A 24,423-nucleotide genomic window follows, 5' to 3' on the forward strand; every position below is an offset into this window, starting at 1 on the left:
ATTAAAAAAAAATGCACACTTGTCCGTAATTAAAATTATTTTACCTGCAAACAAACTCTATTGTCGAGGGTAAATTACTTAAAACTTGATACTTTTCATCTGAAAGGCCTTCACATTTTGCATGTATCCAACATTTGCAATCAGAACATTCCATCATCTACAAAAAAAAAATAGTCCAACAGTTCATTCAACATCCAGAATATTTTCTAACACTTCTTCGTAAAAAAAACAAACGAAAAATCTAACTTGCAGTACATAATTAACTTATAATGTTGTTATTTGTATTATATATATATATATGTATATATATTATATACATAAAGTATAACTAAAAAGCCGGATGATCGTTACTTTAAAAGTCTCAAGTTATAGTTGACTATCAATAGTTGTAAATTGACTTCTTAGCAATTACTACTGGTAAGATATGTATTGAGATCGGGACAGATTTTTGTTTTCGAGTATTCATCAAAAAATGTTATATGTCCCTCTGAGTCCGAAAAAGCACTTTTTACACATTAGATAGTGAGGTGTGTTTACAGAAAAACTCAAAACCAGAAAGGGACTAGAAGAAATTGGTCCCTTCTAGACAGATACATATATCTCTGAATCTCTGATATGTTTTCATTTTTATATTTTATTTATTTTTATTTTGTAGCCTTAAAGCATCTTATTTAAATCAAATAAACCTAGCTTTCCTAACTTAATTTATTAAGTTTATTCTCTTTTCTTCTATAAAAAGATGTGTTTTTTAATAATATTTTTTCTTTAAATAAACTTTATCATTACTATTATTATTATTTCTATGAGTAACGTTTGTTAACATATACAGATAAACAGATTGCAGACAAATATTGGTTTAAAGGTCAACTTGTTTATTTAATTTTACAATTAACAATCAGTAACAACAATAATTAGAATTAAACAGGATTTTCTTCACGCTACTAAAAATAACGTATTATTTAATTAAAATAATTATTGTAAAATTGTTGACTGTTAGAATTTTCTTAAATTTGCTTGAAATTATCACATTGTATCCATACACTTCATTTGAAAACTAAATAGAATCGGCTGCAAAGAGATCCGCATGATTTAATCGTTCAAATGCATAATAGAATGTACTAGTGATAATTTCAGCTGTTAATTCAGAAATATAAATAATTATAGTTCTTCTATATAGTTAAGAATTAAATAATCAACCTTAGTGCTATAGTCATTTTCATCGTAGCAGCGCTGACAAAGTGGACAAAAATTGCCTTTCTTCCTCTGCTTAAAGCAGTTTTTACAAAGAGGTACATTACCTATAAATACATATACTTCAGTATCATTACAGCTTTTGCAAAATAAACAGGATGGGCAAACCTGAAAATAAATGTTTTTTATTAATTATGATGTCTAATTTTAAATAAGTCTTACAAATTAATAGGATAATTTAATAAAAAAGAGTAGATTTTAACTTAAATGAGACCTTCATTTTCATAAACTTAAATTGCGTAAAATGTTCTATTAATTGCTATGAGTTTAAGGAAGATTATGCGTGATGTCGCTTAGAAAGTCTTCTGATTCGCAAGAGAGAGTAATTTGAAGAATTAGATGAAGAGGAATACGAGGGCGAGTTTATGGAATTATTTCAATTTGGTAAAGGAGTAGAGAGAGTGTTTGAAACTGTACCAATTCAGAACCTCGAAGAAATACAACATTAAGTCCATTTTTCAAACTTTATTTTTTTGATCTCTAATACAAAATTATTGATTTTTATAAAACAACCATCTGTTAACGTGCATCTATGTTACTTATTAGTAAACAAAGATTTAAGCAAAATAACTTCCGTGGACTTATAAGTAAGAAAAAACCGCGAAAAACCTTTCATTTGCTCTCCTGTAAAAAATTAAAAATGTGACATAGTGTTGTGTACCTCCGAGGTACTGAATTATTTATTTATTCTAACAATACTTGGATTTTCCTGGAGTTGTAACTAAATTAGATTCAAAGAAACTAGAGATCCGATTTTTAAATGAGCTAGCTTCGATTTATAATACAAAATAGGCCTGCTACGCCAGAGATGTAGAAAGAAACAGAATATTCTGAACGGCAAAAAAAAAAAAAAAAAAAATCGTGAGAAGAGAATGTTTTCTGATTACGAATTAATGCATTTGTCATTCTAGCATAATTTGTTGAAATCTGTTTTTAGAAGAATTTCAATTAATTATCTGTAAACGACTGATTGAAAATAATGAAAGAATATGCTGAAACAATAATTACACTATGGTTTTTTTTTTTTACAAACAGAGTTACTCGAAAAGAGATAAGAAGGTACTAACCCAACTGTTATCAGATATGTGAGCTCTACCTGGAGGTATACAATTACTATGGTAAGATTTTGAACATTTTGAACATGTCAATTGAACACCTCCTGCTTTAAAACATTTTTCACAATGAGTACATTTCGGACATAGCCAGTCCAATTTCCACCAATTTTTATCTTTAGAAGAGAAGTGAAGATTGGAGGAAACACAAAATGTATGATATGGCTCGCAACAACAAGCACAATGAACCAACTGAAAAATTAGAAAAATTTTAACAAAAATAAAAAAAAAAAAAAAAAAAAACGAAAGTAAAAAGAATAGAATACCTTTTCAAATCCTGCACTACCACATAAAAAACATATAGCTCTGAGGCTGAATGGATTAAAACCTAATAATGGAAATCCACTTTGCAAAACCTCTTCCGGATCATAGCTTTCCCAAAAATCTATAGAAATTTTAGCATATTTCTTTTCGGTTTCATGCAATTCAATGCCATCAAGTAATTCACAATTGGCACGTCCTAAATCTTGGAGCATTCTAGCCTGAACGAAAACATAATTATCTCTTCATTAATTTTACAACATACTGATTCGGCGACATTACTTAGAGAAATTACGAAATGAAAAAACTTTATTTTTTAAGAATATTAAGTTACATATTAAATACTCTCATTATTTTTCATTTATATTCTTTAGAGATTTGTTGAAGTTTTTAAATAATTCTAATGATATTGATTATAAATTTGAAAATGTTGATAGTAAATGTTGATGGGCTATACGAAATAATAAACAAAGAAAAGCCTCTAGTCTAGTTGTTTATCTAATGAAATATTTAAATTAATGGCTCCTACCTGCTTAGAAACATTTCATCTTAAATTTATACAATTGTATTGGCGAAACGAAACAGTTCCGGACAAATTGGGGAGAGATTCTAATATTTCACTTATTTAAAAAAGACCGCAGTTGTTACTTGATTACGTCACTGAATTCTACTATTAAGTTTCTTACAATACTAGTAGTTAGGATTATGTGTTAAGCTAGCCAAAATAAAATTCTTCCAGACCAAATTTGGTTCAAGGCCTAGTCGAGGCCCTTTTTGTTTGTTTTTATTTAATTTCAAAATTAATGTCATCTGCAAAGGTTTGAAAATCAGTGTAAATAGGATGCTGAATGGGTTACTCTATGCAGATGATTTGGTATTACTTGATAATACATGGGCAGGAACAAATAAAAAAATTTCGTGGAATATTGTGACATAAATTCCCTGATTGTAAATAGTGAAAAACTGAAATTATACAATCTCAAAAAAGAGTATTCGCGTAAAAAATTATAAGCCTTTGTATTATACGGAGATGAAATAAGAGATCTGCACCAGTTTAGAATTATCTGGGAGTTCTTTTTTCCTCCTCTGGGAAATTCTCAATCACATATTAATATGTTAATGTCACAGATTAATGTGTTAGTTATATAATATATGTTAAATAAGTTCAAACGTTAAAAGATTTTTTTTTTCTGTTTTATGCCTGTAAATCAAGTTATTTTTACTTTTTATTTGTATTTTTTAATTAAGAAAAGTTTTACTTTTACTGTCTAATGTAAACAAAACTCTTCTGTATGAAATTTAATCTCCAAAAAAAATTATTTATTATTTTTAAGCACAAAATTCGTATATATTTAATTTTTAAAAATAAGTTATTAGAATTTACCACTGGTTTCTCGATAGATGAACATTTGTCCTTAATTAGATTATGACTGTCTGATGTTGAAAAATCCTGTTTCTTTAATCCATCATTTTCAGAATAGATTTCACCATTAGTTTCAGAAAAGCTAAAATTTCACAAATAAAATTAAACTAAGCATTTACTGTGTAAGACAATAATAATAATCCAAATAATGATTTATTGAGATGTGCCAAAAAGTGAGCTTAAACTTATACTAAAATCGAAATTTAGCAGCTGGATCTGGAAAATAAGCTGTTCGAAAATCGATTTTGTGGATTCCCATTAGTGTTTTAGAGTTTAATACAGAATAATTTACAGTTTACTATACAAGAAACTATTCTGAAAACTAAAACAAACATGTAAGCTGTATTCCGCTGAGATCCCCTCTATCTCGGCAAATGGCTTAGGACCAAAAGCAAGAGTGGATAGCGTAAAGGTTCTGATTCAGCCGATAGAGTTGTGCTAGATTCATAAAACCCGTTCTACCTAGTGCGGAAAGTCTTAGAGCAAAATGTAAACAAACATATTTTGTACTCCCAAAACATAGAAATATACATTCTCTATCTTTAGAAACAATGTTTTTCTCCAACTGCCTGTGACTTTGTAATAATGGTGGTAGCAATGAACGTCTGTTCAAATTTGTGTGTATAGTCAGTATTAGTCAAACAGTCAAATTTGTATGGGTTTCCCAAAATTTTTATTCCTCTTTGTACACTTTAAACTTGTTCTGTTATAGGTGCAATTACACATAACATAATTTAACAGAGAAACATTAAACAAAAATACAGGTATCACAAAGCGCTTCATTAGTAAATCAGTAATAAAAGCAATGACTGTCTCCCACGTTACGACACTTTATTACGAAAATGCTTCTTTTTTTCTATAACTTTTTTCTTTACAAAATTGTATTGTATATACATTTTTACAATAAAGCTATTCTGTTCTGTTCAATGGTATGCCTATCAATTTAGCCTTATATTACAGAGATACAAATGAAAGATGCTCCAGAAAGCCATTGAGAAAGAACAGGTTTCCAACTTTTGAACTTTGAAAAATATAATAACATGAACTTTTTAATATATTACAATTGTAAGCATTCAGATGCTAAAGGAGAGTACTTAGCTACTTGCCAGTAATTGAGAAAAATAAAGCCTTTGCAAGGGTACTATTGATAGAGTGACAAATTATTCCTAAGCGAGTATTACACGACAAAATGAATAGATTGTAGTACTTCTAAAAGCATAGGCGCTTATTTCGACAACAATAGCAGCAATTATAGTGCATGTTTAGGAGATATGCACTGTAAAAATGTAGCGTTAATAGCATGTAGATATTTGTAATAATTATGTTATCAGATTAAGAAATATATATGGTTGAAAGAAATAAGTTTTTCAAGAATAAATAAACTATTGGAAAATAGTTAAATGTGTCTACAAGAATGTAATAAATACCAAGTCTCAAGGAGCAGCAAATTAAGACAAAGAAGCCAGCGTTGCTTTAGCTATTACAGCGTACACCGTCCAAAGATACAATATAAATTTGTAATAAATAAATATATTAAAACAAAGATTCGATATGGTTGAAAGATACAGTGAAAAAAAAAAATAATAATAAATACCTTGAACTGCTTTTCGTTGAGAACACATCATCATCAGTTGACTGGATGTTTACATCACCTGATCAGAAAAATAAGATTTTTTACTGATTTCATTTTAAATTACCTACGTATTTAACTTTAATACGTAATTTACCTACGTATTTTCAAATTGATGTGAAATATTAAATTCTCTTATATGAACCTTACATACTTTTGTACATGATTCTTACTGATCTTTTAAATCCTATATCCCTTCCTAGTAAAGAAAGTTGGCCTACCAAAAAAGCCAAAGTAATAAATACCTTTGTTTGAATTTCCTAAGAAAGTAGCAGTAGGCTGACCAAGTACTAAAGATGCACTTCGACATACATGTTTCACTCTCGGACCAGCTAAAAGCAATTTTTGCCTGTTACGACCTTTTCTAGTATCATCTCCTGAAACAAATAAAGATACCTTCAAACTCCATCTAATTGTAAATTTATATAAGATAAAAGTTGTTGTTGCAGCAGTAAATTGGTGTTGTCAACTAAAAACCTGGCATGATAACTCACACGACTGTCTCTTTTCGTTTATGAATTTGCATATCAAATTTTAACTTTTAGCGATTTTTCGATTTTGGTTGTCGGAGGGTATATCCTCACATTCTCAAAACAAATCTGTACGGTCACAATACTTTCTTCTCACGAGTAATAAGTGAATATATAATGAGCGAAGGTGTATGTAACTATATGTTACGAAATTCGCCTGACGGTCTATGACCAAGGCTATACATTTTGTTAAATTTTCAATATAAATAAATAACTAAATAAAAAAATGTTTAATAATAATATATTACGAAATTACCTGGCTTCCTTTTATTAACCACTTTTACAATTTCCTTTTTTCCTTCAGCTGATCTATTTGCTAATTCATTCCAGTTGTTTACCTGTAAGTTGAATAAATATATTATAATTTATATATTATGTTATCAATTACTTCTTATTATAATTTTTTTAAGTACCTAACCTATCATTAGACTTAGTAATAAAATAACTAACAGAGCTACTAAAAAAACAATAAAATAAATAAACACAAAATAGTTTCAATGCAACATTTTAATAGCAACCTACCTTTTGCTACATAAATTAGATTTCAAATAATATCATTAATGGAGCCAATTCACTCAAAATATTAGGACCAAAGTACCATTTTATCGCACCCACCTATTGCTTTTTCGGGAAGTGATCGCGCACTGTTCATTGTTCCCCACTAACTGTGGTGCAGGCGAAACCCTACAAAACCCCTCCAGTCTAAGATATCGATGAAATTCGATTCCAATCGAATCGATATCGATGAAATTGAAATTCCAGGGAGGACGCGAGTTTTATATCTGAGGTCATTAATTAATAACCCCATTAAAATCCTAGCTGAAATTAAAAATAAGAGTTGCCGCTGGCCACAGATATGTGAATGCTCTAGGAGAAACATTCAAACCAAAAACTCTGTCCAGAAACTTCAAGATAGTAAATTAAAATCAGTAATTAAGACAGTGGGTTATACCAATAAAACTTGCATGAACATAAAAGATGATATAAGGGATCCAGCTATCTTCAGAAGAAAATTGGGAAAAGTTTTCATGGCGAATTGAGCAGAGATTGGAAAATCTGAACAAATGTACTTTTCAATCTCTCTTTAACGGTGAAGATGAATACCACGAAGGCTCTGAGGCGCCTCAGGCATGCAGAGTGGATGGCAGAAAAAAAAATACAGCCTGGAGGCCTAGGAACCGGGAAAAACTAGTATAAATTAGCCAAAAATGTCGAGGATAATTTCTGAAAAATGGAGGTAAGGTGGAGATAAAAAAATAAAAATCTTGTATATTTGTAAAGTTTCTAAGGGGTTATTATTAAAGTCAATCGCCGCTGCACTTTGTGCCAGTATTAATGAATAACATTTTTAAACATAGCTTCAATAAATAAATCAGAGGTAAAAAAATTAATTTAATTAGTAGCATTGAAACCTGCTTTGATCTTTTTATTCTTGTTTAAAAATTCAAGGAAAAGTAACCGCATTTTAAAAAGACTATTAGTTTCTTGAACTTGAAAAAGAAATGATAGAAAAATTGGAATAATTGATTTTGAAATAATAATAATTCCACATATATTTGATACATGCATCATCATTTAACATATGATATTTCTTTTGCTATAAGTTGCTAATATTTTGTTATGCATAAAAATAGAAATAAAAACATCACAAACCAGTGAGCTGATGGGATATTTTTGTAAGATTTCGGTTGGAAGATACGATGCTAGTCGTTTTGAAAGTTCAATCGGCATTTTAAAAGATTTAACGCACAAATGTAGCCAGCAACCTTGACAGCGGCGAGGGCCATCTCCAGTGAATTTTTTCGGTGGAGTCGCAAATGGCTGATGGTTTACAAAAGATGAATTTCTAATTTGACAATTACCTAAAAAATAATTAAAGTTAAGAGTGAAAAAACAATAAATGAATAGAAGATTTACAATAATTAAAAAAAAAATATATTAACATACATACATATTTGGTTTGAAAACTAAAATGAGTAAAAAAAACTTTCTCACAATAACATTTTAATACTTCCGTACCTGTACCACTAAGACAAGTGATCGGTTTCAATAAACCTTCTCTTTCCGTTTTCAACACTTTTAATATAAAACGACGGCACGGTTCGCAAGCAAATATTCCGAATTTACGAGCCTGTTTGAGGAATTTGTAAGATCTCACAGTCCAGCAGACACCACATACTACTTTTGTAGTTGGACAAGATCTATATTTTGATCCTAGAAAATAACAGATAATAGTAAGCAAACCTGCAAAAGCATAAGCATTTTCACAAAAATTAAATCCAGTATATTGCTAAGGAAATTCACTTTAAGGCAAAAAGTCCGTCGTGTGAATTACTGTCGAATAACAACAAAAAAATAAGTAGCGGAAACGAATCTCAAAAAAAGAAAAAGACATTTAAAAAATATATTCTTGAAACACATTTCTAAAAACAGGTATTTCAGAAGAGATTCACTATTAAGTTTTCGTGAAACGTTCTTAACGCTATTAATGTAAGTGAAAAAGCCAAATTAAATAGTTTTTTTTACTTTAATCTCATGGTTTTCAATTTGTTCGCAGATAACTCTCTTGCAAGTGAGATGCTTTTGGCAGAACAAAGATGGTGAACAACTAGAGTTTGCAAGTTGGTACAATAAACTCAAAACGATCTATATATATTCTGGAGAAAAAAGGCGAGTTATATGTGAAATGGGGGATAACAAAACATATTTTTTGTAAAATATTTCTTTAAAGAGAAAATAATTTGGACAATTAGCTTAATTAGGGAGACATTTGTATTTCTTCTGCTCAGGAACATCATTTGGCAGATTACAAATTGACAAACTATAACGGGAAAAATTCTAAAGAAATTAGAAAGGGATGTCGCATTAGAATTCAGCCACTGACCTAAAATTTAAATAATTTGCAAACGATTACACCACTTTCCCTTACCACAGTGCTCAATGTTTTAATTCGTACATTTCCCTCTAACACCAAATTCTTGAAATAATTGCTTAACTAATAACAAAAAATTTAAAAAAAAAAATTGAAATAAGTTGAAACCTGTACGTGTATGATCTATATGAAAAGTTTAGAGGGAGTTGTGAGGTGAATTTTAAGAAAACTTATGGAATAGTGAATAAATCCATTCGATGTGCTCCTACCAGTTAAGCAAGTTTGTTTACAATCAGAATTCCAGCTACAAATTCAATCTTCCTTAAAAGAGTATAAGAGAACATAAACAACACCAAAAATTATCTTTCATCATTTAAGTGTAAAATCATTAACACATAAAAATAAAATAAAAAAAGATGTTTAATGTAAAGAGAAACCATTTGCTAGTTTTTTCTTACAAATGATCAATTCCAATGACGCTTCCAACTAGGTTTAAAGTAACAGATTTCTAAATAAGCGTTTCAAGAGAGAAGCAAAGAAATCACCTAGTCCTCCTACACATCAGAAATAGTGTACATACTATTTTTCATTATTATCAAAAAATGCTCTAAGATCAAACATTCTCAAATCTCAAATAAAAAATAAAACTTACCCTCACATGTCGCACTTCTATTACTTGGTGAAGAAAAAGGCCCTTCTACAGTTGAAAATGATTGTGATTTAATTTTCAGTTTTGGCTTACGCAAAACAAATTTCACAGGAGAACAATTTGAATTGTCTGATTTATCATTAACATTATTTGAATGACATTTATCACGGGAAGAGTTTACCGAACGGTCGTCAGGTACATTTTCTGATTGTATAATCTCATCATTATTATCACTTTTCAGACGTTGTTTCTTATTAGGGAAACTAATTCCTTCACTCTGAATAAATCTTTTGTTCGGTTTAATTACTCTAGAAGAATGGGCACTGCGAGAAGGAAGGATAAATTTTCCAGAAAGTGGTATGGCTGCACTATCGGCTTTTTTTTCAACTTTTTCTAAATTTTCCTCGCTTGATTCATTATCACTTGTATACAATCCATTTTTAGTACTTGCACTGTCTGAAATCTGAGCTGATGAAGCACCATTCAAGTTATCCTCTTTTAACACGTTCCTTTCAAGATTTTTGGATAGTGAATTTCCATTTGCACCAGTACAAATTTTCTTTCCCTTTATCTTTTCTCTCTCTGATTTATTTTGCTCAACAGATGTACTGTTTAAATTTATTTCATGTGGACTAAAACCATGAAATGAAGAGACCTAAAAAAAATAATTTTTTTTTGATAACCAATAAGTCAACAGCAAGACAGGTTATGTTGTGCAAGTGAAGCTACAAGTTATAAAAGAGTAAATACAATTAGAAAAACGAATGACTTACTTCGTCCTCTTCTCTAAATAGCAAATCAAACAAAGAAAGTCTACAATAAATTTCTTCCGCAGCTCTAAGCCCTTCAAAATCTTCTATGTTTATACCAGGTGAAACTTTTCGCCGATGAAAATGTTTACTTGGTTTTCCTGGAAATTTAGCTTTAACCATGATATTAGAATTAAGTGTTAATGGTCAGTATGGAGTGTCAAATGCAAATATAAAAGACGTGCATAATAAAAACAAAACTACTAGAACAAGGACACACATCTCCGTTGCAGTTGTGTTGAACTGTTGATGAATTCCATGATGACCAACCAAACATAAAACACGCGGGAAAGGCTAATGCCAGCTGTTGTTTTTGGGACAATGGGGGTTTCTAGTTTCTAATATTAAATGAAGGTTCAAACATACAATATGAACGAAGAATAGTAAATACGGTAAATTAAGTAATTAAGGGGTATGTCCATTTTTTTTCTAAACCTCTAATATTTAATTTTTGAGTAATTTATTTTAAATCTGGCAATTCAGAAAAATGGTTGGAGCCCTATTTCTAAAAAAAAGTCAAATTTTAAGGATTATTGACTTTTGAAGATATTTAATAACTTCTTCGTTTGAACGAAACTAGTCTTTTCATTCTCGCCAATTTTATATTCCAAGCAAAGTCCTACCAGAATTAACAGCGGAATCTTTCCCCAGAAATTGTATGTTTTTTTAATGCAAATATTTAAACTACAATTAAGAAGATTGCTCTTTACACAAATATGCTTACAGATTGTAAATGCAGTTGTGGCACAGCATAAAATAGAAGGAAGTGGTATAATTTCAAAAATTCAAAATTCCACGATTTTGTTTTTAAAGTCTGATACAACGAGTTTCGTGGCATGCAAAATAATGTTAATGCAATGTGTTTTACGTAATAAAATGCAGAAATTTTGCCTCGTAAATCCTATAAGTGCAATATGTACTGTTTTGATGTGTAGACAGTAATTAGTGCCAATGAACTCAACTTATGTTTAAGGCAGCCTAAATTACCTGAAGTATTATAAAAAGTAGCCTAAATTGTATTGTTGCTTAAAATCTTTTGAAGCAAGTAAAACAATGGTAACTTTAAGATATTGCTGAATTTGTATTACTTATCACTTCTAGATGACCTGACAGATCACTTACATAAGGAGGAACACAGTAGTCCTTGATATCAATATCAGGCTTTTCTAACCCATTTGTCACCCAATTACACTTTTTACTTTAGATCTGCTTCCACGACCCTTAAATTAATATGGCCTTAAAATATTAATAGATTCGTAGAAGAGTCGAAGCCTTTTAAGTGTTGTAGATCTGATCACTTAAGTAGGAGCTACCTACCAGCTACCACCATTAGATTATCTCCCTAAAAGCCTCTGCAACTCACTTCCAGTGACCAACGTTGTTACCTGTAATAGGAAAATTACCTTTAATTTTGGGAAATTTTAATTTACAAAAAAAAAAATCATTCCAAAGTTTGCGACAACGAAAGAAATACCAATCACTTCTCATTTAGTTGTCATGGAGAGAGTATGGTTTTTGGTTAAGGTAGCACAAAGTTTTTCACAATCCTTCGCAAAGATCTGAACAAGTTTTCTACAGAATGGTGGGAGGGTGAGCACGGGCAGAGGTTTCATTTATGCTTCCATTTAATGTCATGTTGACTCATGAAGAGAAGGTAGAGGTTTAATTACAAAACGGAGGGATCTCTTAAGGCAATTAGACCTATCAGTCTTTTAACTTCATTCTTGAAAGCATTGGAAGAGATTCAATTAACACAATTACGCCCTAATTAAGAGGATAGGTAGCTCTCTTTGATAGTTGATATTAGCATAGAATCCCTGGTCTAATTAGGGATCATTTTTTTTTCATGTTGCGGAGGGAGCCTCAGGCAAAGGAACGAAACAACATTAGGAAAGTGTGTGAAATTCTTCATAAAGTTACAAGTGGTTTATTCAAATTACAAACCCTCCTACTGACATTCAAATTCTGCATACATTATAATCCTGAGTTATTATTATCACTTTTTTGTCAATAGAGTAGGTACGTTAGAAAATAAACATTAGTTTTATAATTCAACAATGGTGAATGCATCTCACTGCCCTAAGGTTGCTGATTTTCCCACCAAAAGTTTATTATTAATTTTTTTTTGTAGTTCCGCACTGTTTGGAATAATCCTCTGGAAGATTGAAGTCAGCTTCTTGGTTTGGGATTTGTGCAAAGGTATTTTGTACCATTTTTATCCTCACAGATTCTTCTCTCGACTTCCTTCTTGGAAGACTCACTCATTCCTGCCTTCTTCTTTGTCTTTAAATTGTTCCACTATTTCAATGCTCTTATTTTTTTCTTTCTAGTTGGTCTCCATTCGACATGGACAAAATCTTCGCTTTATTGAATTTTAAGCCTAGTTTTCGATCAGCATACTTGTTATTCTATCCTCTGAGAGCAACGTTAAAGTATACAATAAAATGAGTTGGCGAGAAACAGCATTTACTTAATTTATTTTAAATAAGTTGGATAATCAAGCCTTTTCCTTAAGAATCTTCTTTCTTAAAGGCGAATAATTGTAAATTAAATTTGCATGCATTTCTTACATGCTGGATTTGACTATCTTAAGAAAAGAGGAAAGAAAAATATTTTTTCTTTTAAAAGCTAACTTGCTTAATAATTTAACCTTTTTCACTGCTACCTATTTCACTTTACATCGAACATCTTTATAACGCAATAAATCGCACTTTGAAGTATAGTGAAGTACAAATAGTTATTTTTGATCCTGTGTTATCGTTAATAAAATAATTGCTAATGTCAAAATTTCTTAAGATTGGTAATTCCGCAGCTTACATAAAAAGTGAATTTTTAACAGAGCATGGAGGTTCAGGAATTTACAAAATTACTGGTCTTTCTCTACAAGTTAAAAAAAATGTATTTACAAAAATTATAATTTAGTACAAATTTTAATAACGTAAGGACCAAAATGAGTCCTTCTGAAAATAGTAATTTAAAGAATAGAGTTGAATTATCTTTTTAGTTGCTAATAAGACCTAAAAATAAAAACAATTTACAAATTATTTTTGCTCCAAATTAGTCTAATTAATATATCATTTTAAGTCCTAGGTACTTACCAAGATAGTCGTCCATTAATGTTCCAATTGCGAACTGCAATTAAAAGTAATTTAATTAAAACAAACTATAATCCCATTGCTTAGTTCAGATATAAGTAACTTATTTAAAATAAACTTCCAATGCTTAGTACAAATAACATTCTGTGAGGGTTGGCAAAAACCTACGCCATCGCGACCAAGCGAGACTGTTGCGGCACTATTCCAATTCTTGGCTAAGAATTGATGTCAGAATTAGTTACTAGAAATTGTGAGATTCCTAGAAACACGAATTAACACATGCATTTAGGGCAAGAGCAACGGAGAAACTAAGATATATTGTTTAACTGAGTCCGATTCCCGGCTGGTCATGAATTTGGTTTAATAAAATAAATAAATAAAATGAATTTGGCGAAAAATAAATAAATAAAATGTCTTAATAAATAAATAAGTGTATTTGAGGATCTTTTCAATACTTATTGTAAAACAAATACAGCTGAAAGAGAGCAAACCATTGGTTACTCTTAAAAACTGCTTTAGACTCCTGAAATTATAATATATAATAACAAAGGTTATACTATAGGGGAAGTTATAGCTCCCCGCAAAAACTTTGATCTGTATCAGAACTTTTTTCAAAAATCATTGTAAGGGATCGAAACTCCGCGGGATCCCCATGGAATTCCTGTACCTTTAGACGTAAAAGGGACAGTCTTAATTACTAGATACAAAATGGTCCGAATTTCTGACGTAGTAACGAGACAATTACACGCACACTTAGTATTTTCTTATGCGGCATTCATCCTACATTAACAGGTAATCTCTAACCGTTACAGTGCCAAGCACTAAATGATACCAGAACAAAGACAATAAATTATATTGTGGCATAGTCCTTAGCCAATTAAAATTAAGTAACACCCAGAAGGTAATACCATATACAACACCTATCAACATAAACAATCAAAATTCTCACCAAAAGCACAGAAAACAACATAAAAGATCACCGCACAAAACCTAATTTTTCATTTCTTATATTCCAACATTTCCAGTTCCGTAGCTAAGCTTTCGTAGCTAATCCTTAGTTAAGCCTCATGGTCAGCCTAAGAGAGAGAAAAAAATCAGAAAAGTAACAAGAAACACTTCTATTACAGGGCAAAATGTAAGCTGAAAGAAAATTAATGCCTCCTGCGACTGCTGATGCACCTAATCCAAATACAAACCCCTCTAAATTAAGGATACAAATTGACAGACCTTACTAAAATCTATAGACCAATAACATTTAGAACTGATGATTGTACTTTTCTTCGCCAAGTGAATCTTCGAGTTTATCCTATCATAATTAAAATTATAAAATTAGAATACGTACAATACCGGAGGCGTCAACTCTTGTTCCAACTATTTTACACCGAATGACATCGTCTACTGCAATTACAATATCCTGTAATAAAAAAAATAAATAAGAACTTCATTTAATATGATGGCATTAGCATAAGCACTTAGTATTTACTGGAAGAATGCATACTGGTACAATAAACTGTTACCTTAATTAAATAAGCTACCAAAATTTGTTTTTCACATATATATATATATGTATACATAATTAATGTAATATATATACATGTAGAAAAAAAAATCAGAGAACTACTAAAGCTCGATAACAAACATATCTACAATATTCTTTGCAAAGAAATTCAATAATTTATAATTTTCCTTCGTACCTCATCTTTAGATTTATAACAAGCAGGTGATTCATTAGGGCAGTGTTCCATGTCGGCTGGGATTGACTGTAAAATATGTATATAACTTTAGTAGTTTTTAGTGTCAGTAATTTTTATTTTTCATTTGCGGAGCATCAAAATCTGAGAATATTGGCGCCCCAGCTTTTTCCAGAAAATTAACAGTAATTTGATTGTAATTTTTTTTTTATTCTAATTGAGGACTGATCGTAGTTTCTTAATTTTAACTTACATGATGTGAAATAAAACATGAAAGAGGTCCAATCTCAGCAAACATTCCCACCTAAAATTTTGAATGAAAGATTAAAAAAATAAAAAAATAGTAGTTTAGTATTGTTCTTAAAAATGCCTAAAAATAATCTATGGTGTACATTTACAAATATTAAAAAAAAGATTACAAATGTCAAACAAAAGACTGGCAATCTCAGACTAAAAACAAACTTAACTACCTATTCAAAAATATAGGTAGATGGATTTAGCAATCTAGTACTTTTAATAAACAACCAAGTTAGATGCTTAGGCTAGAATCATTAATTTGATCCCTTAAAAAATCATCAGTTAAAAAACAGTTTTATGCAGAGCATTGATTACCTTATTAACTTGTGTGACTACAGCATCCACAACTTCTCCTTTAAATGGTCTAAAAACTATAGCTTTGTACTTCACTGGATAAACTACAAAGCCCTGACCTGGTTGGATTAATCCAGCTCCAATATTGTCAATATTGGTAACAGCTATTACAAAACCATATCTGAAAAAAAACCTTGAATGTGAAATGATGACTAATTAGGTAAGGTATAACAAAACCAAATTTAGCGACTTCATGAAGAGAGTATTATAAATAATGTGCCAAAAAAAAAAATAAAAAATAAAAGAAAGAAAGAAATGTCCATTGAGAATTTCATACGTCTTTTGCTTTAGAGATAAATTTTCAGGGTAAAACTTACTTCCCAGTACATGTACCTTCCACTTCCGTGTAGAGTTTCTGTTTAACTATATCATGCAAGTGAGGTCCAAAATACCTTGGATGTAGTAATATATCATGTTCTAATGAAATCTGTAATCATAACATAAACATGTACAGACTGCATAAGAAGTAATTTAGTGTATATGCATAAATTCATCATTCAGGCGGAATCACAAATATTATTTTCAGTACTCAAACAAGCCAAGTCTTACATGGTAAAACATGTCAAAAATAAGAACAATTTAAGGCAGTTATTGCCAAACGGTTACCGCTTTAACATTCAAATAAGGTTTCATTGAGAAGGTTATTCAACGTGTTCTTCTTCATTCCCAATAGACTTCGTATTTGTATAACGAGTATAACAAAACAGTAGGCCTGGAAATTTGCGTAATTTCTTATTTTTATAAATGCTAGGTAATTGGCATTAGTAAGGGTCGCCAATTGGTCTACTAGTTGAAGGGGTTGCAGTTAAAAAAAAAATAAAATTAACAAAAATATTACTTCTATTAAAAGTATAGAACAAAAACCCGAGTTAGACATTTGACCAGTAATTTGCAGCCATTTGTAATAAAATATAATTTGATCTGTCAATTCCGTTAGATCTTAGAAATAAAAACTTAAATTTGTTCTGTCAATTCCGTTGGATCTTAGAAATAAAAACTTCGGACCGCGCTTTGGAGAATCTGCTGAACAGAATGCCGCACAGGTAAGAAATTAGTTCAGTGTTTAGAGCAGTACTTAATTTTATCTAATTATATAGAATTAAAGAATTACCCTCTTGAAGAAATAAAACTGGTACAGGCCACTTTTGCTTATCAAAGGACGATAGGTAAGAACTCAGGTATCAACCTCATTACTTCTTATCTTCTTTAACAACTGCAGTTTCCCAATTTTTCTCTGCACTTTAGTTATCAATGTTTGAGCTTCCGAGACAAAAATCCCAGAATATTCGCACCAACATGTGTGTACTAGCATTGGGCACACGTTTATTAGAAAAAAATTATTTGAAATAACATTATTTGAAATAATTTATTTCAATTTGTTAATTTTGAAAATAAATAAATATACGAAAACTAATTCTTTTAATAGTAACTTTTACCTCATTCTTCACACTCTGGACCTGAACCTTATTAACTTCGGCCCACTTCTTCGTAACTTTAATCATATCCTGTACCCACATCCTGTCAACTAAGCCCGACCCACTCATAACTTAAATCTCGTAATCCGTACCATATTATGTTTCTTTAAAACTTTCATCACTTTTTTCACACGCAGAATATAATTTCCATCGACTTGGTACTTGAATGCAAATAATTACAGTTATGAGGAGGTAGACTCTAGTTGATAAAAAGAAGGTCCAAGGTGTAATAAAAGTTGTAGGGAAGTGGGCCCAATTGATAAGGTGCAGGTCTAGAGATGAGGAATGTGATAAAAGTAGTGGGAAGTGTGCCCAAGTTGATAGGATGAAGGTGCTAGGTGCAAGAAGTGTTATGTATATAAAGTGAAAACGGGTTATTTTCATTTTTTGTTGTTTCAAATAATTTCACATTTAGTTTCGCTAATTTATTAGAGATAATTTCCAACTCTCTTATATAAAACTTCATGAAAGGACAAGAGGTATTCTAAATAACTGCAATGAATATGAGAATGTGGGCAATTCATTTCCTATCATTAAGATTGTGAAAAATATTTTGAAATAGCATAATAGTAATTAGACCATTGTTAGCCCTGAGATTTATTTACTTTAATCAATTATTTCATGCAATTATAAATAGAGAGTATAATGTTGGCCAAAAATATTTGGAAGGACTTAGTTACTGATTTAATTTCCTAAATTAATTATCAGTTCTTTTTTGAAAGTCGCCATCGAAAAGAGAGTGAGAATACAACTTTACAAATTTCAAGTCACGTTTGAAAGTACATATTTGTTTATAACCAATCATAATACAAACTCTGAGAGTTGGTAAAATTAAAAGTATTTTTTTTTTTATTCCAAACATCCAGTTATGAAAGAAAAAAAATATCCTGAAACCTAACATGAAATCATATCGACAAATCTTTGCCTTAACTCTCTTGTAAATTTCTAACATTATAGGAAAAGGAAAATGTGTTGAGAACAAAATCCAATCAGCGCAGAACCACCAAATTTCTACAAATTGTAAAATTTATTGCTAAAGCTTAAACGAAATTTATTACATAATTATCTGTTATGTAATCTCTTTATACTTGAGGAAAATAAAAATAATGTATTATTAAAGGTACGCTTGTTTGGAATCTCCGTCACTTATTTAGTTTTCGAAGTATTATGTTATTCTAAATTCCTTCCACTCTTATTCTTTACAATTGGTGTAGATATTTCTAAAGACACAGAGGTAGAACCAATGAACCCAAGCAAGAACTTGAAAACGGAGTGAAAAAGAACTAAAAATTGTCGGAGTTTATTATTATTTTGTTTTTGGCAGAAGTCCCATCAGTGATAAATATAAGCTCTCGAATTAAGAAATGTTTATCAAAAAATTTTAAGAGAAGTAGAAAGAAAATAAATCAAATCTCCAAAGAAGACTGTTAAAACGGTTTTTATTCAACGGCCTGGAGAGGAAAAATGTAACCTGACATTTAGTGGGTACATCGTAAACGTGTCTACTATTTCACAGGGTGGGAGAGCACTGCTGGATTCTAAACTGAAATGATCCTCTTCTAGAATTATATTAACTTTAAAGTAACGTTGGGACCATGAGGTCAGACATAAATACTTTCTTAGCTTCAAATAAAGATTTAGTATATCAATTTTGCCAAAAAAAACACTGAAAATGTTAAAAAATATCTTTTTTTCATATTACAAGTTTTGTGAACTCCTTAGATAATTTCAACCCATAATAATGCAGATTATCTAATCAGTATTCATCAGTTCAACGTCACATTTATTAGTTAAGATTTGAATGTCATCATCATCATCGTCAAATCCTTCAAGTGATATATCAATAATGTCCTTCGTATCTTGATTATCAACATCCAACAGTGCTTGAAGTTGATGCAACGATGAAAATAATACGTGAAATTGCTTTCTTCTCATGTCTAATTTCTCTTCTAATTGTGTATACTTCTCCTAAAAAAAAATGGAAGAGTAATACAAAGTAATTATTTTACAAAAGTAATACAAATTTCACGAATAATTTATTGAACGTACTAGTTTATTTAGGGACACTATGAAGCAAAATCTAATGTGCCCTAAAGATCTAAAGTTCCCTTAAATGTCAGAGCTGATCCAAACAACGTAGCTTTGTGCAAAACGTATCTATGATTACCAGTAATGGTACTTTTACTGTTTCTGGTTAAGGTAATTATAATATTAGGGAAAGGAATAACTTCAAATAAAGCGAAGATGAAAATTTAAAAAGTCTCGAGCATAGCATTAACAACTTTAGTCTAGGATGTTGTTGTTTAAGATAAATTGCTATTAGGAATTTAGAAATGAAAATTTAGGTGTGAGAATAAAACAATATGTTAAAAATGCTTTTGTAAAAAAAGTTTATAATGTTTAATCAGTAGCCTTACTACAAACGAAGGCTTTGATCCTATAAATATAAAAATAATTTTGGTAAATTAAAGGCCTACTCAAGTAATTTATACTATCAACATACTATTTCGAAATGGTAAAAAAATTATTAGCTCTTTTTAAAAGGGCTCATTATTATTATTATTTTTATTTTTATTTTTTTTTTGGCGCATCAACAGCTGAGGTTATTAGCGCCCGGAGCTTTTTCCAGTGCACTGCCGGCCACCGGACAGTGTTCTCTCGTTACAGACAACACTGTCCATCACCGGACAGTGAGCTGTAAGAAGCTCCTAGGAAGAGAAAATCTAAGGGTCAGCTGCTGGATTCGAACCCGGGACCTCCGCGTGGGAGTCCAGTATGCTAACCTCATAGCTAATCCCTTCCCTCATTATTATGTGTGGTTTTTATAACACAAAAAGATTAAACAATATAAGGCCCATTAAAAGTCACTTAATTCCTATATGACAGAGATAATAAATACTTACTTCCAGATTTTCAAGTTCTTTTTTCAGTTTTCCTAGTTTTTCGTTTGTTTCCTTCCTGTCTGGTTGTTCATTAATAACTTTAGATAAAACTTCATATTCTAATCTATTTTTTCTTATAATTTTTGCCTCCTTGAAATCTTCCTTAGTTCCTACTATTTCTTCTTTAACTGACTGAATGGTATCTTCAATCTGCTTGCTGATGTTTTCATAGTTATTCAACTCAGATGAAGCCATCTGAGCTGTAAGTCGAGATTTTGTGTATGCATACTCACACTGACTTACCTGGGATAGTAATTGATCTAATGCTGAAGATTTTCTATTAAAAAAAAGAAAGTAATCATCAGAATTCTGTTTAAAAACATCAGAAAGTTTATGATTTTATGGTATTAAATTAAATAATTCTGTATCAAGAGTAAATGTAAAAATAATTTTTACTCCGCAAAACCAGTTATCCTCTCTGAATTTAACAATTTTAACATCTCTTTCGAGCAACACCTTTCTTAACTAATCTAAATTAAGGCGCGACACCTGAGAAACTGGTGCTCGAAGCCTTTTTTGCTGGCCTCCACAGTAATATGTCGTTACAGCTGGAATAGACTCTCAGGAAAAACAAATTTATGACAAGGCAGCTAGATTCGAACCCAGAAATCTCCGCGTGGAAAACCGTTACAAGCCAGAAAAGTCGTGGCTCTGATTTAGAATTTATTAACAATATTAACTGGCTCACATTCAAACCTAGCACGTTATTAACTGTCTTCACAGCAACTATGGAGGTCCGGACGAATACAAAGAAGAATTATGTTGTTTTAGAACAGCTACCGAAGCAGTGCAAGAGATGCACAAATAGAATAATGCTAGTGATAAAGGAAGTATTCTTCTTTTTAGGATATTTTCGAAATTTTATTTGAACAGTAAAATAGTTTTAAATATAGAGCTTACGCTTGCACTGAGTTTAACAAGTTTGAAAAATGCTAATAATGTGATGCTAGCTGGAGTAATTAACACTAACCTTCACGGTGATCATATTATCATAATAACTTATTAAAATAGAACCTTATATTGTAAAACTTACTTGTCAACAGACTCATCTGAACTGTACCATTTCAAAAATTTTTTTAATAATATATTAATTCTTCGATCGTCACCAGTTCCATCACCATCGACTAGTAACCTCTTTCGAATTATGTCTTCTAAAATAAAATATTGAATACAAACTACTTATTCATAATGATGATATAAAAATAAATATTTTACACAAAACATGTTATAAATAAAGCTTACCATCATTCATGTCGGGCAATTAAAGAATATTTTATATAATCAGATATTTCTAAACACTACCTAGTAAAACTTTTACCACACCTATGAAGAAACTGAACTAATTACTATACTATTATAAGGCAGTATAGGCAGATAAGTGTCATTTGTCTTTGAAAGTTCGCTCGAAGATTAGGGTAAGGTAATTTTTACATTCGCACTAAAGTGTGAGGTTAACCATTCATTCGACCTCTTCTAAACTTCACAATTGACAATAACATGATAATAGCAAAAAAATTATTTTAATTTGTAAGAAAATAGATTTAATATGTATGAAAGTATTTTATTTAATTTATAATATTAAAAAAAAGTATAAATCTTTAAACTATATTTCTCGGCTTTGCTAAACATTATTTCACGTGTACATCTAAAAAATTAATAAAATTTTCAGTAACACTTCCGGTGGAGTCGCTGAAAACGAAAACAACTTGAATTCTGAAATAATTAAGTATTAAAAGAAATATACATTTACAAATTTACTTTTTTTAAATTTCAAGAAAGTGCAACCTATATACTCAGCTTTTTGCAGAATTTTTGTCACAAATTTTGTGAGACCTTCTTTCCAAATGAAAAAGGGAGAATGAATCACACACCCACAAAAAAGTACGTGTATACAAAATTTTCTTTAAATGTGGATTCTTTAGTGGGTTAGATTCACTACCTATAGCAATCTGCCTCATTATTCTTCGAAGGCAAGATATAAAAATTAAATTTTGATGTATGGGAAGACAAAATTAAAAGTCCATGCTTGATCTCTTAAAAAATAAAATTGTTTTATTTTATTTACTTATTACAGAACGAGCCCTAACCAATTTTTCGTTCTTATATCCCTTAAAAGTTTTCACTTAATACTATTTTTCGGTAAACTAAGTGCAAAAGGGAATGAGAATAAAGAAATGGGTACTCTTTTATTAGTCATTCCAATGATTTTCTAATCCTTTCACCCCACGTGGGTTGCTAAATATAAATAATAAAACGAGATGCTGTTAAATAATTGCTTTCTAGGATGAAAATATTCAAAAAATTGTTTTCTTAAATATCTCTCGGCTTTGCTTAACATTATTTCACATGTACATCTAAAAAAATATACTATAAAAATTTTCAGTAACAGTTCCGGCGGTGTCGCTGAAAACGTTTCTGAAAATGAAAACGGCTTGAGTTCTTCTCAAGAAATTATAATTTCTGAAATAAGTAAGTAAATTTTGAAGTATTGCAAAATGTATAAATGATATGTAGGACGTATTATTAACACAATGGGCCATTTTATTACGGAAATAGAAAAATGAAAAAAAATAATATGATTTCAATTTACAGCTGAATACTTCCAAGGAAGAATTGCTAAAGATATAAATGATATGGCAGGACATATTATCAACACAATGAATAATTCTAAAAACGAGTAAGTATTGGTTTAATTACCGTATAAGCCAACATATAATTTATTTTAAATTTTTTATTATTTTTTAGAAATTTACTATCAAAGGATATTTGCTATGAATTAGAGAAGTACAAGTATCTCATAAAAATTCAACAGTCCATTATTCATATCACGAATCAGATGAACAACAGTTACTTAAAATATTAATTTTAAATACTTACATGTAACAAATTAAGCAAAATAGACTAATATAAAATAGACACTTGGTTCAAGATGATTCTAAGACTCACTGCAATTAAAACTTCACTATTCTAAAAATGTTATTCTCAACAGTCACTTACCTGTACCTGAAAAAATACCTTCCTTGAAAGAAACAGAACTCCAATGAGGTAGTCAAGAATCTGCGATTTTTGTTTTTGTTTTTATATATAGTACGTAATATTTTAATAAAATATACATCAATTTTAAAATTATCCCTGGAAGCAAGTACGAATTCACCTAATATAAGCGATATTGAAACGGTCAACGATAGGATAATTAGGCGTTTGTACTCTATATTTGATTGATGTAGAGAAACTTAATCATAAGTTTTTCAACGTGACGCTTTTCCGAGCCGTTTTTGACGATCAACCCTTATACAACTGTCCTACCTTTTTTGTATTGTAAATGTAATTGGAATGACATCTTACTAGCTCGAATTCCAAAAAATTATCTTTTTTAATATTAGCAGCTCTATATTATTCAAAATTGTACGACTCTAAAAGCCATAATAGTTTTTAAACCGATGAAATAAAATTTTTTGTTTTGTTTAGGAGACTGTTTATTATTTACTTTATGCGAGCCATTCGCAGATTTACAATCAATGAGTTAACACAACAATTAAATTTGGCAATAAAACGAAAGAATTTATATTTTATAACAAACATAAAATACTTTCACCTATCAAAAGTCTAACATTAGTTATGGGTTTTCTTGTACTATATAACACTAGAGACCTTCTAAATTGTTTAAGTTGGGTGTTATGCAGTTTTTGACGATCAAACTTTACATATCTGTCCTGCCGGACAGTTTTATATTAGGGTAGTATTACTGCAAATTTAATTAAAAACATACGTTTTTATTTTTTGCTGAACGATTTCTGAGAAGGAGCAGCTTTGAATTATTTTAAGGATTTATTTTTTCTGTCTTTCATTAGCATAAAATGAATTTATTTAGTAATTCTTACTTTTCGCTACTACAAAAGGTTTTGTTCATGATTAAACAGACAATATAAAAAAAGTAAATTCAAGAACTCAGATGTGGCAGCGTGTATAAACATTTCTTCTATGGTAAAAGAGAATTATGAGGATGTGTAGTGTGAATGCGAACATAAGGAT

The 24,423-nt window shown here is 30.3% G+C and overlaps 4 protein-coding genes and 1 long non-coding RNA gene across 7 annotated transcripts in view; 2 read left to right on the forward strand and 3 right to left on the reverse strand.

Moving 5' to 3' along the window:
- trx (histone lysine N-methyltransferase trithorax) overlaps positions 1-10,796 on the reverse strand; it is a 17,999-nt gene extending 7,203 nt beyond the window's left edge. The window contains exons 1-12 of the mRNA XM_074134673.1: positions 10,502-10,796; positions 9,732-10,383; positions 8,227-8,421; positions 7,861-8,069; positions 6,464-6,545; positions 5,923-6,054; positions 5,642-5,699; positions 4,009-4,129; positions 2,630-2,845; positions 2,319-2,555; positions 1,198-1,359; positions 45-157 (exon numbers count right to left, since the gene is read on the reverse strand). Coding sequence (XP_073990774.1) covers positions 45-157; positions 1,198-1,359; positions 2,319-2,555; positions 2,630-2,845; positions 4,009-4,129; positions 5,642-5,699; positions 5,923-6,054; positions 6,464-6,545; positions 7,861-8,069; positions 8,227-8,421; positions 9,732-10,383; positions 10,502-10,660 — 2,336 coding nt within the window. The 5' untranslated portion in view covers positions 10,661-10,796. The remainder of the gene's footprint in view (positions 1-44; positions 158-1,197; positions 1,360-2,318; positions 2,556-2,629; positions 2,846-4,008; positions 4,130-5,641; positions 5,700-5,922; positions 6,055-6,463; positions 6,546-7,860; positions 8,070-8,226; positions 8,422-9,731; positions 10,384-10,501) is intronic.
- Positions 10,797-10,836: 40 nt separating this feature from the next.
- On the forward strand, positions 10,837-13,293 carry LOC141457682 (uncharacterized). The gene is made up of 3 exons (XR_012460451.1): positions 10,837-10,949; positions 12,669-12,736; positions 12,868-13,293. It is a non-coding gene; the product is annotated as an uncharacterized lncRNA (long non-coding RNA).
- Positions 13,294-13,412: 119 nt separating this feature from the next.
- Positions 13,413-16,674, reverse strand: Polr2G (DNA-directed RNA polymerase II subunit Rpb7). Its single transcript, XM_074134844.1, has 8 exons — positions 16,524-16,674; positions 16,292-16,401; positions 15,936-16,095; positions 15,577-15,627; positions 15,327-15,392; positions 14,975-15,046; positions 13,636-13,669; positions 13,413-13,554 (listed from the first exon to the last, which is right to left on the reverse strand). The coding sequence occupies exons 1-8, from the start codon at positions 16,533-16,535 to the stop codon at positions 13,538-13,540; spliced, it is 522 nt and encodes a 173-aa protein (XP_073990945.1). The 5' UTR covers positions 16,536-16,674; the 3' UTR covers positions 13,413-13,537.
- Positions 16,675-16,686: 12 nt separating this feature from the next.
- On the forward strand, positions 16,687-23,828 carry LOC141457644 (uncharacterized). 3 transcript variants are annotated; one of them, XM_074134851.1, is made up of 5 exons: positions 21,800-21,918; positions 22,061-22,272; positions 22,775-22,860; positions 22,984-23,068; positions 23,137-23,828. In XM_074134851.1, the coding sequence occupies exons 2-5, from the start codon at positions 22,250-22,252 to the stop codon at positions 23,252-23,254; spliced, it is 312 nt and encodes a 103-aa protein (XP_073990952.1). In that variant the 5' UTR covers positions 21,800-21,918; positions 22,061-22,249; the 3' UTR covers positions 23,255-23,828. The 3 variants fall into 3 exon arrangements, with proteins under 3 accessions (XP_073990961.1, XP_073990952.1, XP_073990955.1); XM_074134860.1 differs by lacking the exons at positions 21,800-21,918; positions 22,061-22,272 and adding an exon at positions 16,687-17,017; XM_074134854.1 differs by lacking the exon at positions 21,800-21,918 and having other exon boundaries at positions 21,985-22,272.
- Positions 19,121-21,846, reverse strand: thoc7 (THO complex subunit 7). Its single transcript, XM_074134810.1, has 4 exons — positions 21,634-21,846; positions 21,425-21,542; positions 20,353-20,668; positions 19,121-19,417 (listed from the first exon to the last, which is right to left on the reverse strand). Exons 1-4 carry the CDS (start codon positions 21,641-21,643, stop codon positions 19,202-19,204), a joined length of 660 nt encoding a protein of 219 aa, XP_073990911.1. The 5' UTR covers positions 21,644-21,846; the 3' UTR covers positions 19,121-19,201.
- Positions 23,829-24,423: the final 595 nt, after the last annotated feature.

Source organism: Rhodnius prolixus, unplaced genomic scaffold (genome assembly GCF_049639745.1).
Source record: "Rhodnius prolixus isolate KJV_2025 unplaced genomic scaffold, Rpr scaffold_1, whole genome shotgun sequence".
Lineage (NCBI taxonomy): Eukaryota > Metazoa > Arthropoda > Insecta > Hemiptera > Reduviidae > Rhodnius > Rhodnius prolixus.